At 36.5% G+C, this 13,764-nt stretch overlaps 2 protein-coding genes across 2 annotated transcripts in view; both read right to left on the bottom strand.

The window, feature by feature from the left end:
- Positions 1–794: 794 nt before the first annotated feature.
- On the bottom strand, positions 795–6,934 carry LOC107717086 (solute carrier family 22 member 15-like). The gene is made up of 12 exons (XM_016523732.1): positions 6,717–6,934; positions 5,870–6,013; positions 5,192–5,324; positions 4,479–4,643; positions 4,264–4,393; positions 3,501–3,722; positions 3,233–3,373; positions 3,070–3,152; positions 2,206–2,314; positions 1,884–1,956; positions 1,580–1,738; positions 795–1,215 (listed from the first exon to the last, which is right to left on the bottom strand). The coding sequence occupies exons 1-12, from the start codon at positions 6,798–6,800 to the stop codon at positions 1,159–1,161; spliced, it is 1,500 nt and encodes a 499-aa protein (XP_016379218.1). The 5' UTR covers positions 6,801–6,934; the 3' UTR covers positions 795–1,158.
- An 819-nt stretch (positions 6,935–7,753) lies between these two features.
- The window catches only part of LOC107717085 (kinesin-like protein KIF11), a 19,300-nt gene continuing 13,289 nt past the window's right edge, over positions 7,754–13,764 (bottom strand). The window contains exons 16-23 of the mRNA XM_016523731.1: positions 11,209–11,334; positions 10,959–11,117; positions 10,500–10,639; positions 10,146–10,425; positions 8,994–9,216; positions 8,706–8,872; positions 8,454–8,564; positions 7,754–8,048 (exon numbers count right to left, since the gene is read on the bottom strand). Coding sequence (XP_016379217.1) covers positions 7,938–8,048; positions 8,454–8,564; positions 8,706–8,872; positions 8,994–9,216; positions 10,146–10,425; positions 10,500–10,639; positions 10,959–11,117; positions 11,209–11,334 — 1,317 coding nt within the window. The 3' untranslated portion in view covers positions 7,754–7,937. The remainder of the gene's footprint in view (positions 8,049–8,453; positions 8,565–8,705; positions 8,873–8,993; positions 9,217–10,145; positions 10,426–10,499; positions 10,640–10,958; positions 11,118–11,208; positions 11,335–13,764) is intronic.

Here is a 13,764-nt window from a genome sequence, read left to right as displayed (position 1 = left end):
AAAAAAGAAACAGGCTTGTGGTTGAACGTTTTGTGTCGGCTTCTTTGAAACTCAGCTCCTGAATCCTGTGGTTTACCTGAGCACTGCTCACCTGCGTCAACGCTGACAACACCACTAGGACTGGAACAGTTCAAAGGTGACCTCAGTTCAGGGGAGGTGGCCTTCAACACAGTGCCATCTACTGGTGACAGACGGACATGTACATTCATGCACATTATACATGAGGAATACAAAATAATGATCTTTAAAAAAGCATCATATGACCCCTTTAAAAGCTTTCCCCTTACCTCTTAAAATAAAAACAAATGCATGTTTAGCAATGTACATAAATATACACAAATATGGATGTGTTTAACACTTCACTTCTCCCTTCGGAGAAAAATGAAAAAAAAAAAAAAAAAAAAAGTTTCTTAAAACAATAGTTCACCCCAAAATTAAAATTCTGCTATTATTCCCCCTCACGTTGGTCCAAACCAACATGCTGATATTTTTTTCAGTGAAACGCCAAGACAAAAACAAATGCCATAAATAAAAGTATGAATCCCAAATCTAATTTATCCACTGATATTTATGGAATTTCACGTCTAGTGTCCAAATGACCGAACTTAAGTCTAAAAAAATAAATAAAATAATCTACATGTGTTGCAGAGAAAAAATACCAGCATATGAGAATGACAAAAAAATTGTCAGTAAAGATTTGAAACAGTAAATGACAATTATAATTTGAGTGAAATATTTCTTTAAAACAATCTAAAAGAAAGACTCAGCATCACTGAATTTTTCAGCCATTATTGATTATTAATTGAATGCTAATATACACACACTGATGAATGTAATGTCACAGATCACAAAAAAACAACAACATTAAAAACAACAGAGCAAGACATTTGTTCATAAATGGCAGTAACCACATGAAATTAGTTATCATAATTGTCAGACATTATCGGAAAAGAGCTTACGAATAAGAATCTGGTCCCTTTTCCATTCTTTTAAAATAGTCCTGACAGTTAAATCTGTTGAATTGATCCTTTGAGCAGACAGATTTCTTCTGGAAGGCACCTTTAGTCTTTCGGTGAGTTAGTATATGGCACAACATTCTGAACATGGTCAAGGAATGCATGTAAACAAGTGTAATAAAATGTTCTCAAGGTCTTTGTCTCAGTCACTATAAGTCCCGTTGTGGTCAATTAAATGCTTTTCCTCCAAAAGGCGAACCTATAAAACACACGACAATCTATTATGAAGAAAAGGTCTCACTAGGATTCTTATACAGTAATATTAACAAAAAAAATCTCAGAGTAATTAAGGGCTTATTTTTGTAATCACTCGACTGTTTATTTCACATCTAACTTATAATTACACAGACATGAAACATAGATTTCAGCTGCAAATGCATAACAGTAAATGTAAGGAGACTGTTATATAAGAGACATAAAATATATACAAAAATATTTGGCTGCAGAATGCCGTGATCATCCAACCAGAATTAAGTTTTCTCTTAAGTTATGCAGACAGACATTAAGTTATTAGACATTTTAATAATCTTGTGAAATTACAATTCTGTCATGCTCATGTTTACCTGCGGCTCTAAGATTCGCTGGTAGGTGGGGCTGGACAGTTCATCAAGAGTCTCAGCAGCAGGTTTATTAAGTGTCTCAGGCAGAAGGAGCCCCAGGCAGGCCGCGGAAATCCCACTCAAACAGAACACCATAAATGGCATGGAGGTGTGCAATGATTTCTGGACAATTACCAATAAATCAGTACATAAATATATATAATAATAATATATATATTAATACATTAATAATTAATTAATCACACAATAAAATATTATTTAGGGGAAAAACATGGCATTTCTCAAATCAGACAGCATAGCTGCTTACCATACTTGGTACGAACGGTGCCAGAATTCCCCCAACTCTACAGGACATGGAACACACACCTAACCCTGCATTCCTAACACACACAAACACACTTACATTAGAATTAACCCAGCACATACAGTGAGGGACTTTCGGATTGTACACTGATTACATAATAGATTACACTATAGGGCACTGTTAGTTCAAACACAGAATTCTATTCTGTAAGGACATACAATTTAACACATTTTAATACACATTTTTACTGAAAATGACAAATGCAAAAGAGCTAAACCACAAAAGATGTGTCATATCACACATGCAGCGAAAGTGTTGACTGTACCTGATCACAGTTGGGTAGAGCTCTGATGTATACACATACACAATATTAAATGCAGCACTGACCATCAGTTTCCCCACTAGAGCCAGCGACGTGGCACTTAATAAGGACCCTGAGGAAAGCAAACAACAGGCTTTAGACAACCAAATTATAAATGCATGAGGTATGCTTTACATAGAATATATGCACTATGGTCAAATGTTTGAAATTAGTTTTTTTTGTTGTTTATAAATGTTGATAAAAGCTACTTAATATTTTTTGTGGAAACCTTTATACACTACCATTCTAAGTCTGGAGTATGTAAGATTTAAAATTAAAAAAAAGAAGAAAATTAATATTTTTATTCAGCAATGACAAATTAAACGGATCAAAAGTGACAGTAAAGACATTTATGTATATTGTTACGAAAGATTTTTATTTCAAATAAATGTGTCATGGTTTCCACAATAATAATAATTACAATATTCCTTATTAAATAATAGTTTGAGTAGATTGATATAATAATTGAGCACCAAATTAGCATATTAGAATGATTTCTGAAGGATCATGCGACACTGAAGCCTGGAGTAATGGCTGCTGAAAATTAAACTTTGCAATCACAGGAATAAATTACATTTTACAACATAATATTAAAAAATAGTTCTTTTAAATTGTAATGATATTTTTACAATATCACTGTTTTTACTGTATTTTTGATCAAATAAATGCAGCATAAGACATAAGAATAATGTTAATTATTTCACTTTTGACCAATTGTTTGTGGTCCCCAAATGTATCGTAGAGCATTCCTGAAATAATTAATTGCATAGATAACAAAAAGTCAAACCAAGCGGCATCAAAACACAATTTATTTGGAATAATTATCACCTGATACAGGTACAAACATTGTGAGCAGACAGGATACGCCTGCAATTGCAAGAAAATAGGACATCGACTTCCTCCGGCCTGCCCTAAAAGAAAAAAACAAACACACTCAGCTAATAATGTGAGAGAGTGATACTGCAGCGTGTGGATGTGATTGTGTATTTACCACTGTTTGTTAATGAAGTACATGCAGAGCGGATACGCAGGGAGTTCCACCAGGCCATACATGGCAACGCTAAGGTAACGATTACCTTTATCTTCACTGGCACTGAGGGTCAACCCGTAATACACAAGGCTACACGCATACCTGCAACACACACACACACACACACACACACACACACACACACTGAGTATATTAAAATGCACAAACCTTTGCCATCATGCTGTAAGAGTGAAATGAAGATATAGCTTTGGAAAATAAATATACCTACCACACGTACATGAGCACCACAGTCCTCCAGCGCAGTATGGGATGTGTGACCAGCTGGAAAACCCCAGGACTGGCTGCATCTGGAGCGCTGGTGCTGTAGGTCCGCCAGAGCTTCACTGGAATTCTGCCTTTCCCGTTCCTCACAGCAAAATCCTGCAGGATGTCCTCAGCCTTCTCCGTGTGACCCCGAGAATAAAGCCAGCGTGGAGACTCTGGCAAAGTCCTGCCATAGACATATTATCATTTTTCACGTTCATATAATGGGCGATATATTGCGTAACCAAAAATTATTGCGGTCATGTACATATATTGCGCGATAAGTCGATATATTGATTATTGCGACAGGCCTAGTTCAAGAGGCATTATGACATTTTACAATATGACTGGAACTTTTTGACGGAGGAATTTTTTTATTTTAATTATTTATTTTAAGGAGTATTTTAATTATGATACAGGCTCAATATTTTTCCTGGAGGTTGAGATAATTTTTTTTGCTCTTTTGCCCCTATTTATTGACATGGAATTATCATGGAATTTAACTACATTACTTCCTTTACCAGAATACAAAAAAAAAAACTATTTTAAAAATGTATGTTTTTGCTCAATGCTTAAAGTGTCCTAAAAGCAACACCAAGTGCAGCTTTACAAAGCACCCTTTCACTGTAAACAAATCAACTGGGCCAGTATCTTCCTGGTGGCTTTTAATGAAGTCACAGTGCTATAGTTTAACAGGAGGTAGCTAGCTGACCGCACCGCTCACTTACACACAGAACAGGAAGAGCAAAAGTCCAGGACAGTTGGCTACAGTTGCTAGGTTCCGCCATGGCCGAACATAATAACCCAATGCGGCAAACAGAGTGATGCCCACTGCAAAGGTCATATTAGTCAAGGTCCCTGGAACACAAACAATCGTATTAGATTCATATGACTACAGCGAAAGTAACCTACAAAACTGATTTAAATATTAATTCATGTGCACCTGTCATAGCCCAGTAGCACTTTCCCACATATTCCTGAGTGAGAACAAAGCAGACCAACGCCATTCCTCCATTCATCATCCCCACCAGCAGCCGAGACACAGCAAATATCTCATAACTGGGTGCTAACGCTGTTCCATACCCAAACAAGACCTCAAAAAACAGACCTGAGAGAGAACAGTTTTAATAGAGGTCACTTTAACAACATGTTAAAACTGTTGTTTTAGGAACGTTTAGGCCTTATGTTTGTTTCTTTGCTTTTGGTTTTTAGTTGGTTGTGTATGAAAATCAGCACATGACATCTTTGCAAAGTAAAGCAGTTATAGATGATTAAATAGATGCAAAAAAAGAAAAGACCAATCACAATTCAGTACGCAAATAGAATGATGTAATCCCTCATTATGAAACATTCTATCAATTGAAACATTTTCCAATTTTAATCCTATATTACTTAAATTCAAGTAATTTAAATTTTTAAGTAGTGCTGGGCAACGATCAATCGCATCCAAAATAAAAGTTTTTGTTTACATAGTATATGTGTGTGTACTGTGTATATTTATTATGTATATATAAATACACATACATGCAGAATTAGGGTTCTAGGTTTAGTACAGCCCTAAGCAGAATGCTTGATGCCTTACAAGCACTGTAATAATGTGAAACTGTATATTATAGATTATTACAAAGAACAGAAACCAGTTCAGCTCCATCCTACCAGTGAGGAAAACCGGCTTCCTGCCGATCTTATCAGAGAGTGGTCCAAACAGGACATTTCCGATCAGCACACCTGCAAAGAACAGGGACCCAGCCAAGTTCACTTTGTAGGCTTGATGCTTAATCAGGTACCACTACAAGAAAAGATCAGAAGAAGGAATATCAAACCGTTCAAATATGGATGCATATACCTGCTGTCCTGACAAAATATTAAGATTAAAAGACTTTTCTTCCTAATTTGATGTCAAGTATAGGTTAGATTTGTATTTGAAAAGAAGAGCAAAGTTTAAGACAAATTTGTTTAACGTGCTGAATTGATGACAGGCCCTTACCTCAGTCACGATTGAGCTGACATCCTCTGTGAATTTCACACTTTGTGTTATATCATCATCCGGACTTCCAGTAACAGGTTTTTTTATTTTTTTTTTAAATATAACTATTTCACTTTTTGAATAATAGGCAAGGAAGAATACATTTTGAAATGAAAGTTTGAAATGAAACAGGAGATGCACCTCTGAAAAATAATCCAAAATATTACTTGATACAAACATTATCAGTTTTTAGAGCCAACAAAGTAATGCCATTCCTGGACGAGAGTTCATCAGATTCCAGGGTCTTAACATGGAAATCCAAAACTATTTAATTTGTTTAACGTGCTGAATTGATGACAGGCCCTTACCTCAGTCACGATTGAGCTGACATCCTCTGTGAATTTCACACTTTGTGTTATATCATCATCCGGACTTCCAGTAACAGGTTCTATGTGATATTCTGGCACAGCACCCACTAAAATTATGAGCATGGACTGACATGCCATGTAAATCTGTAAAAACAAGACAAATATTTCAGGTTACCTTCAATGATCTAGGCCCAGTTTACTACCAGTAAATGAACAATATCCAAACTGATCTCAAATCAGTGCAAATTAAAACTGTTATATGGTAGAGATGACCACTAGAATGTTCGTTTCATGTCATTTTCTGTTTATTTTCAATTACAACTATGACATTACATTATAGCTATAACTCATTTAGGTTATTTCAAATATATTAAACTTGAGAAAAACAAATATAAATGTGCATCTTTGAAAGAAACCTTATTACTATATCCTACCAATGTGGTAGAAGAGGACAATTTAGAAAAAAAAAACAGACTACTAATTTTATAATGTTAAATGAATCCCTTCTTACCACAAAATATAATCATTTCACATTCACCTGCTATGAGATAAACAACATTACAAAGGGCTTTGGTGAGTTTTATAGTTGCCACTTCATCAGATTCCAGGGTCTTAACATGGAAATCCAAAACTATTTATAATAAGTAAATACATTTAAAAGTAAATGATTCACTGAAACTAGGTCAAATTAAAGCAAAGACATCCCATTGCCTGGGGATAAGATGCAAATGTGGCATGGTTTCAAAGGTTTGATCCATCAAATATACATTTTGCATGATTACTGGCTTGTGTGATCAGAAATATAAAAGGAATTTACCACCACAAACACATGTCTATCATCAGTTACCTGTAGGAGAACCAGGATGGTGACCATCCGCTTCTGGTGTCTACCGAATTCTCCAACCACCTGGTAAGCCTCCTCTAAATCCATTCCAGGGTCAAATCATCCGACTGCATGCCAACGACTGGACATTCACATTTTTAATAATGGGTTTGTTAACAGCAGAGGTTTCGGATTCTCTGCTGTTTGATCTGGCTTGGCTTCCCTTCGCAGACGTGGAATGAAACCACGTGATACATAGTGGTTCTGATTGGACGAGACTGTGGCATCTAAACACGTGGTACAGACCTCGGTTCTGATTGGACTTCAGAAATTAACGCTTAGCATGTTATTTTTAATTGTATCTCGTTTAGATTAAAATTAAGGGTTTAAAAATAACTATTCTTTGTATTTTCAAATCAGTGGTTATTATTATAGACTACCAGTCACTATTCAGGTGGAAATTGTCAAGATCGAAAAGGTAGAAAGTTCCATATAAACTTATTCGGAGAAACTAAATACAAATTTACATAGAAGTTCAGATAGGCCTGTTTTAGTGCAAGTAAATAAAAATACGAAAAGCTCATTTCTGCACAAATTGAGTGACAAGAATAATCAACCCTCAAAAATTGTAGATGTGAAGGAAAAAAAACATTTAAAATAACCAATAGGATTTAATGTTTTCTAAACAAACGATTTTCAAAACTTTGGATGATACCTTTATATCTTACTCAATACGTAAAGTTTGCCTAAATAAGGTTACAACTCTTACATTTTAATTCCTTTATTAAATGCAGTAATCCCGCAAATATTTTTTCTTGTAATAAGAACCTTGTCTCTAAAAATTTGAGGAAAACATACATCTACAAAGAGCACCAATGTTACAGTCAACAAACTAAATGTAATAGAAATAAACTTTATACAAACATTTCAATACCGAACAATACTTAAAAAGCTAAAAGAAAATGATCCACTCCATATTTGAACCAATAAAAAATATTTTTAATTAAACATACAAATGTTCAACAACAACAAAAAAAGCTCTCAACTCTAGTGAAACTAACAGAAAAGGTAACAGTAAGAAATCACTCTGAAGTTACAACATTTATTACTAAACTGTGACTGTGAAGAAACAGATATATGAAAGTTAAAAACATAGACAAATCATATTCAAAAAGACATACACAGATGGTTAAAACAATGCTTTTTAAGACATACAAGGAGAGAGTAAAAAACCAAACATAATTGTTAATTCTGACACCTGAGGGGTAGTTTAGAATGTGGTGGCGTACACATGCTCTCGTTCTCCATCTTTGAATGGTTCAGTGATTTATTGCCATTTTCCTTCTTGCTTTTCTTCTGGTTAGACAAAAAAAAAAAAGAGAGAGAGAGAGAGAGAGAGAGTCAAAAGCTACCTCTACAACCAATTTATTTTTTGTGGCCAACACTATGAACGTGTGGCTAGATCTACCATTGTACAGCGTATTTTCAGACAAAAACAAGTCACATCAATAGGAATTCATGCGATTGGAAATTTTGCTTCAGGGCGAAAGATTTCCCCACAAATAATTTGCAACGGGTTTAGTGTTTTTCACATTGACCAACAGAAAGCTGCTTGGTTCAAGTGGCATCTGTGTGAGGTGTGCTTCACACATTACTACACTACTGAAAATATGCAATGGACCTTTTTTGCCCACAAAATTTCGCTAATGTGACCACACCTTAAGCCTATGCATGACATTAAATGGGTCCAAAATGTCTCACCTTGAAAAACGGAACCCTTCCGTTTTCATAACACATCAGGTTCTCATCAAAGCATGACTGTTCAGTGATGTTTCCATCACTAGAAACACTGCCTTCATCCTCCAGAGAGTCCTAAAAACAGAATCGAAGTTACACCAGTCCAAACAAAAGCATCTACTACATCTTCAAATAGGTCTTAATAAATTTGAAAAGAAAACAGTTTCTACTGATGAGATTTAGAATATAGATGGTCAAAACTTATGATTGTAATACCTGGTCGAGAGGTTTCTCCTCTTTTGCCTCTATGACAGTCTCACACTGGCTCAGTGCACACTGAAACTGCTCCTGCTGAGCTCTGAACTCATCTTCCAGCTCCTCTCGACTCCTAGGCTTGTTCAGCACATGTGGATACACATACTCCTTACGCTGAGGAGTCGTTCCTGCAAAGATTCACATGTCACATCAGTGCTCAGTACACATGGACAGATTACTTGCATTTGAGCCACGTCTATATTCATAATGCCATATTTTGAATATTTCCCCACAAAGCTTCTCTCACACCTGTAGGTAAATCTTGCCGCAGCTCTGAGCTGATGAAGTGGTGTACTGTGTCCAGTGCTTGAGTGTTGATGGAGAAAAGGATCTCTTTGTGTTCTTGCAAGGCTGCATAATCTTTGTCGGTCTGCAATTCCACACGACGCAGGATTCCTTCTACTTCCTGCTGCATGTGACTCAAACAGCCTTCACAGTCCTTAATGGCTTTCTCGCCCTTTTCTTCTACAGACTGCATGCACACGAGTAAAATAAAAATTTAGCACAGGCAAAAAATACGTCCTTACGTCATACATTCTTAGTTAACTTTCTCCATTCAAGAGGTTCAGACACAAAGGTCCTGTCCCAATAACACACACTAAATGCACACCATTGAGTAAGCATATTCCATCAAATACTGGAACTGACATGTCCCACAATTGAAAGATGCTGAGAAAAACTTAAGCGTAGGTTAAAGGGTTAGTTCACCCAAAAATGAAAATTAGTCCATAAATTACTCACCCTCAAGTCATCCTAGGTGTATATGACTTTCTTCTTTCAGACGAATCCAGTCGGAGTTATATTAAGAATTGTCTTTGATCTTTCAAGCGGTTTCATGGCACTCAGCGGATGTTGCATGCATCAGTCCAAAAGCACTTAATTAATAAGCTCGTCTGAAAGAAGAAAGTCATATACACCTAGGATGACTTGAGGGCGAGTCATTTATGGGCTAATTTTCATTTTTGGGTGAACTATCCCTTTAAATTAATTAGACATTGCATAATTAATTTCCCATTCCACTGCGCTATTTTTCCATTGCCTTTCTATATAAACATGCACAAGACAAACATCTTTGACCGTTATGCTTTAGACTTTTGCTTGCAGTGTCTTGTTCATGACATGGTGTTCTAAAAACTTGCAGCTCAAATCAAAAAGTTCTACTTTAAAAACTAAAAAAATAAAAATAAATAAAGCGTCTGTGTTGTTTCCCAAAGCAAAAAATAAATAAATAAACGGCCCCTAGGTGTGTCCCATCAGGTAAATTAAGTTCTACACACTTGAGGTCTTTATACTCACTTGAACACTTCTGGCCAAATACAGGAAATATGCCATGCAAATAAGACAAGTGGTCAAGTGCAAAGACCGCAGATGTAGGTATAATTGGGACAGGCCCAAACTAACCTTTAGAAGGTCTTGTACAGCTGTGTCTGTCTCCCTGATGAGTTTGAGCTGTTCCTGGGCTTTATTCTCAGTTGAGCCTCTGGCTTCATGACACCACTTGAGTCCCGACTCAGCCAACGAGTCCAGTGATGTCTGCAGGTGTCTGCAGTAACCAGCACACTCCTCCAGTGCCCTCTCTCCCTCTTCCGTCACCCCATTCATCTCTGTTATCACTTCATCCACAGAGGAACCCAGCCGAGCACGGACAGACACAGTGTGCTCCTCAGCCACAGTGCATTTACTACAATGAAGATGAGATTTATTAGGGTTTTGTTACAGGAGACTTGAAGGTATATGTTGGGAATGTCCTCTCACCTCTGTATGGAGCTCTGTAGCGTTTCTAGTGGAACAATCTGGGCAGATGTTGCCTGTGCAAGACCCTCAAAGTCAGTCTGAGTGTCCACTGCCAAGAGATTCATTTGGTTCTGCAAACACTGAACCAGCTCGGCCACACGCTGTAGAAAGGTCAAAAAATTATTTAGACAAGCAATGTGACCAAATGTTCTCATTATAAGGTTCCTTCAAGTTCTCTCAAGTTTAAAAGGGTTTTTCTTGGTCTAGTTTGAAAAGTGACTGTTTATAAACCATTGTAAACACTGAAGCCTGCTGGGCATTTTAGCATGCACAGAAACAGCCTCCCTGTGGCCAATTGGTGACATTTACAGCACCCACAAAGCTTGTGAGCATCTGAGCAAATCAGTTTAAAAGAAATGTGATCACTTGGGTTAAACTCAAACCTCCTCTTCAAGAAACTGTCAGTGGGAGTAGACTTACCGCCTGATGTCTGTTTCCGGCTTGGCTAATCTGTTGCTTGAGCTTGTCGTGCTCGGCACGCAGAGTGCTGAAGCCATGCACAGAGCACTCTCGCATGCTGACCAACGATTCAACATAAGAGTCAAAAAATGACATCATCTCTGCTTTTAGACCCTGCATCTGTAAGAGACATGTTAATTTGACTGATTACAAAATAATCTCTATAATACTCAAACTGGCATAGGAACATGTAAATTCTTCTGAAACATACCTGCTCAGCCAAAGTGTTGTATCTATAAAGGGTTTGCTTCAGATTGTCATTCACGGCCATGATAGATCTGATACCTGGCACCGCCTGGGCAACCAAAACCTCCTCTAAATGCTGTTTGTGTTCATCCTAGGGAAAACAAACAAACAAAAAAAAAAATCAATGTTATGAATGGGCAATATTAAAATTCTATACAATGCTAAAAAATAAACCATTTACAAAGAAATTAAGATTAAGGCCTCACAACAAGAATAGATGGCAAAGGTAAAAATAGACATTCACAATTAAATAAACACCTTCCCAGTAGTTCTCAACCAGGGGGCCTCAGCAAACTTCCAAGCAGGCCTCAAAATGACTTAACATGATTTAAAATAACCTAAAACAACTAGAAATCCAACAGTCTGGGAAAACTTGGGTAAATGAGGTTGCTTTATTTTAAAAATGATTTCCAGACTTGGAAGTAGGGATATGCCGGTATCAAATTTTCATGTTGCGATTAATTGCTAATGCTTTTATTACGGTATACGGTATTATCACGATGTTGAAATTAAGTTAAAAAAAAGTGCTGTCATAATACAGTATAACAGGTTTAATAACTTTTTTCTTATAACAAAAATAACTGAACATTTAAATGCAATAAAGCAATACAGAAAAATTTATAAAGTTAAAAGTTTTACACAGATTAAAGTGCAAAAGAACTATAAAGACCAATAGGTATCACTTTACAATAAGACCTCATTAGTTAACCTTAGTTAATGCATTAACATTCACAATGAGCAATAGCTACATTTGCTACAGAAGTTATTAATCTTTGTTTAAAAAAATACAAGTCTTAGTTCATGTTAACTCATGAAATAACACAGCTGCAACTCTCGAGTTTAACAACGTGTTATTAAATATTGGAATACCTAAGATTAATGAATGTTCAGAAGAATTTTTCATTGGAAGTTTATGTTAACTAATGAATTAACTAATGTTAACTAATGAAGCCCTAATGTAAAGTGTGACCGAACAATAAAGAATCAAAACACTTTCAAACAATATCTAGGGCATGTTGTAGTCCAGATTAAAATGTAAAAAAAGTTTGAAAATAAATAGCCTATTAAGTCTAAATATTTAAGTATTTGGCGCTGTGATGAACATCATAGCAAATACACAAATCTGAATGGCTGTTTAAATCATTTAAACACGATTCAGAAACAGAAAGTAGTGCAGCAGCTTTGTTTACAGGGTTTCCGGGGTAGCAGCTGCATTTAAATGAATTATTATTATTATTATTTCTGCAGTTTAGCGCCATCTGCTGTCAGAGAGTGAAAGTGCGCTTTCATCCAGAGCGTCTCTCACATGTTCCGCCATGTGCTTCTTGTCCGGCTTGTTTACATCAGAGTGCGCACAAGTCTTTCACGCAGCGGTGTTGTGCATTTTGACCAGTTTATAGGAAAAGTATTCTTAAAATGCATTCAAAATTCGGAATAATTTGTAATATATAATTATTCATGGTATTTAGAAGTGCCCATGATAACAATATCGTGCATATTCATTACTGTGATATATCACATTACCGAATACCGGCACAAGTCTACTTGGAAGTTATGTAAAGTTAGTAAAATTCTGTCTCTATATGCATTTTTACAATTAATATACTGTCAAGCTCATTTTTTGTAGCTGGCAGAAAAAAAAATCCCTGAAGAACATGCATTTAAAACAGGGGTGCCCAAACTCTGTCCTGGAGGGCCGGTGTCCTGCAGAGTTTAGCTCCAACTTGCCTGAACACACCTGCCGGGAAGTTTCTAGTATGCCTATAAGTGCTTGATTAGCTGGTTCAGGTGTGTCTAATTGGGGTAGGATCTAAACTCTGCAGGACACCGGCCCTCCAGGACCGAGTTTGGGCACCCCTGATTTAAAACATCTGAAATCCAGAAATTCAATTACTTAAATCATTTTAGTTTTTTTTTTTTTATTTACAAAAACTAGGAGTGACCATAGTTTTGAAGTCTACGGGGCCTTTGATTATTTTTGTAAATAATGGAGGGCCTTGGACTCAAAAAGATTGAGAACCTCTACTAATATCTAAAACCCTTAAAGGGATAGTTCACCCAAAAATGAAAATTTGATGTTTATCTGCTTACCCCCAGGGCATCCAAGATGTAGGTGACTTTGTTTCTTCAGTAGAACACAAACGAAGATTTTTAACACAAACCGTTGCAGTCTTTCAGTCATATAATGGAGGTGAATGGGAATCACGGCTTTGAGAGTAAAAAAAAAACATACACAAACAAAACCAAAATAAACCCTGTGGCTCGTGACGATACACTGATGTGTAAAGACACGAAACGATCGGTCTGTGCAAGAAACTGAACAGTATTTATATCGTTTTTTACCTCTGATACACTGCAATGTCTGAACTGTCCTGAGCACGTCCTTGACAGCCGCGCATGACACGTCTTCTTCCTCTTGCCTTACGGCGGATCGCAGGCTTATAAGTGCATTACCGCCACCTATCTCTCAAATGGACCATTGACACGCCTAATTGAGATTGTAGATAGTGTCAATGGTCCA

The sequence above is a fragment of the Sinocyclocheilus rhinocerous genome, unplaced genomic scaffold, assembly GCF_001515625.1.
Source record: "Sinocyclocheilus rhinocerous isolate Xijiao unplaced genomic scaffold, SAMN03320098_v1.1 scaffold119, whole genome shotgun sequence".
NCBI classification, from domain to species: Eukaryota; Metazoa; Chordata; class Actinopteri; order Cypriniformes; family Cyprinidae; genus Sinocyclocheilus; species Sinocyclocheilus rhinocerous.
Note: the sequence above shows the minus strand (reverse complement) of the source record. Positions and strands in the feature narration are given on the sequence as shown.

Excerpts from the sequence above, each read along its gene's own strand:
- LOC107717086 (XM_016523732.1), bottom strand. The coding sequence starts at position 6,800 with ATGGATTTAGAGGAGGCTTACCAGGTGGTTGGAGAATTCGGTAGACAC. Across the intron at positions 1,957-2,205 it reads CTCTACCCAACTGTGATCAG|GAATGCAGGGTTAGGTGTGT; the intron begins GTACAGTCAACA and ends TGTGTGTGTTAG. Across the intron at positions 1,739-1,883 it reads CACCGTTCGTACCAAGTATG|AAATCATTGCACACCTCCAT; the intron begins GTAAGCAGCTAT and ends GTAATTGTCCAG.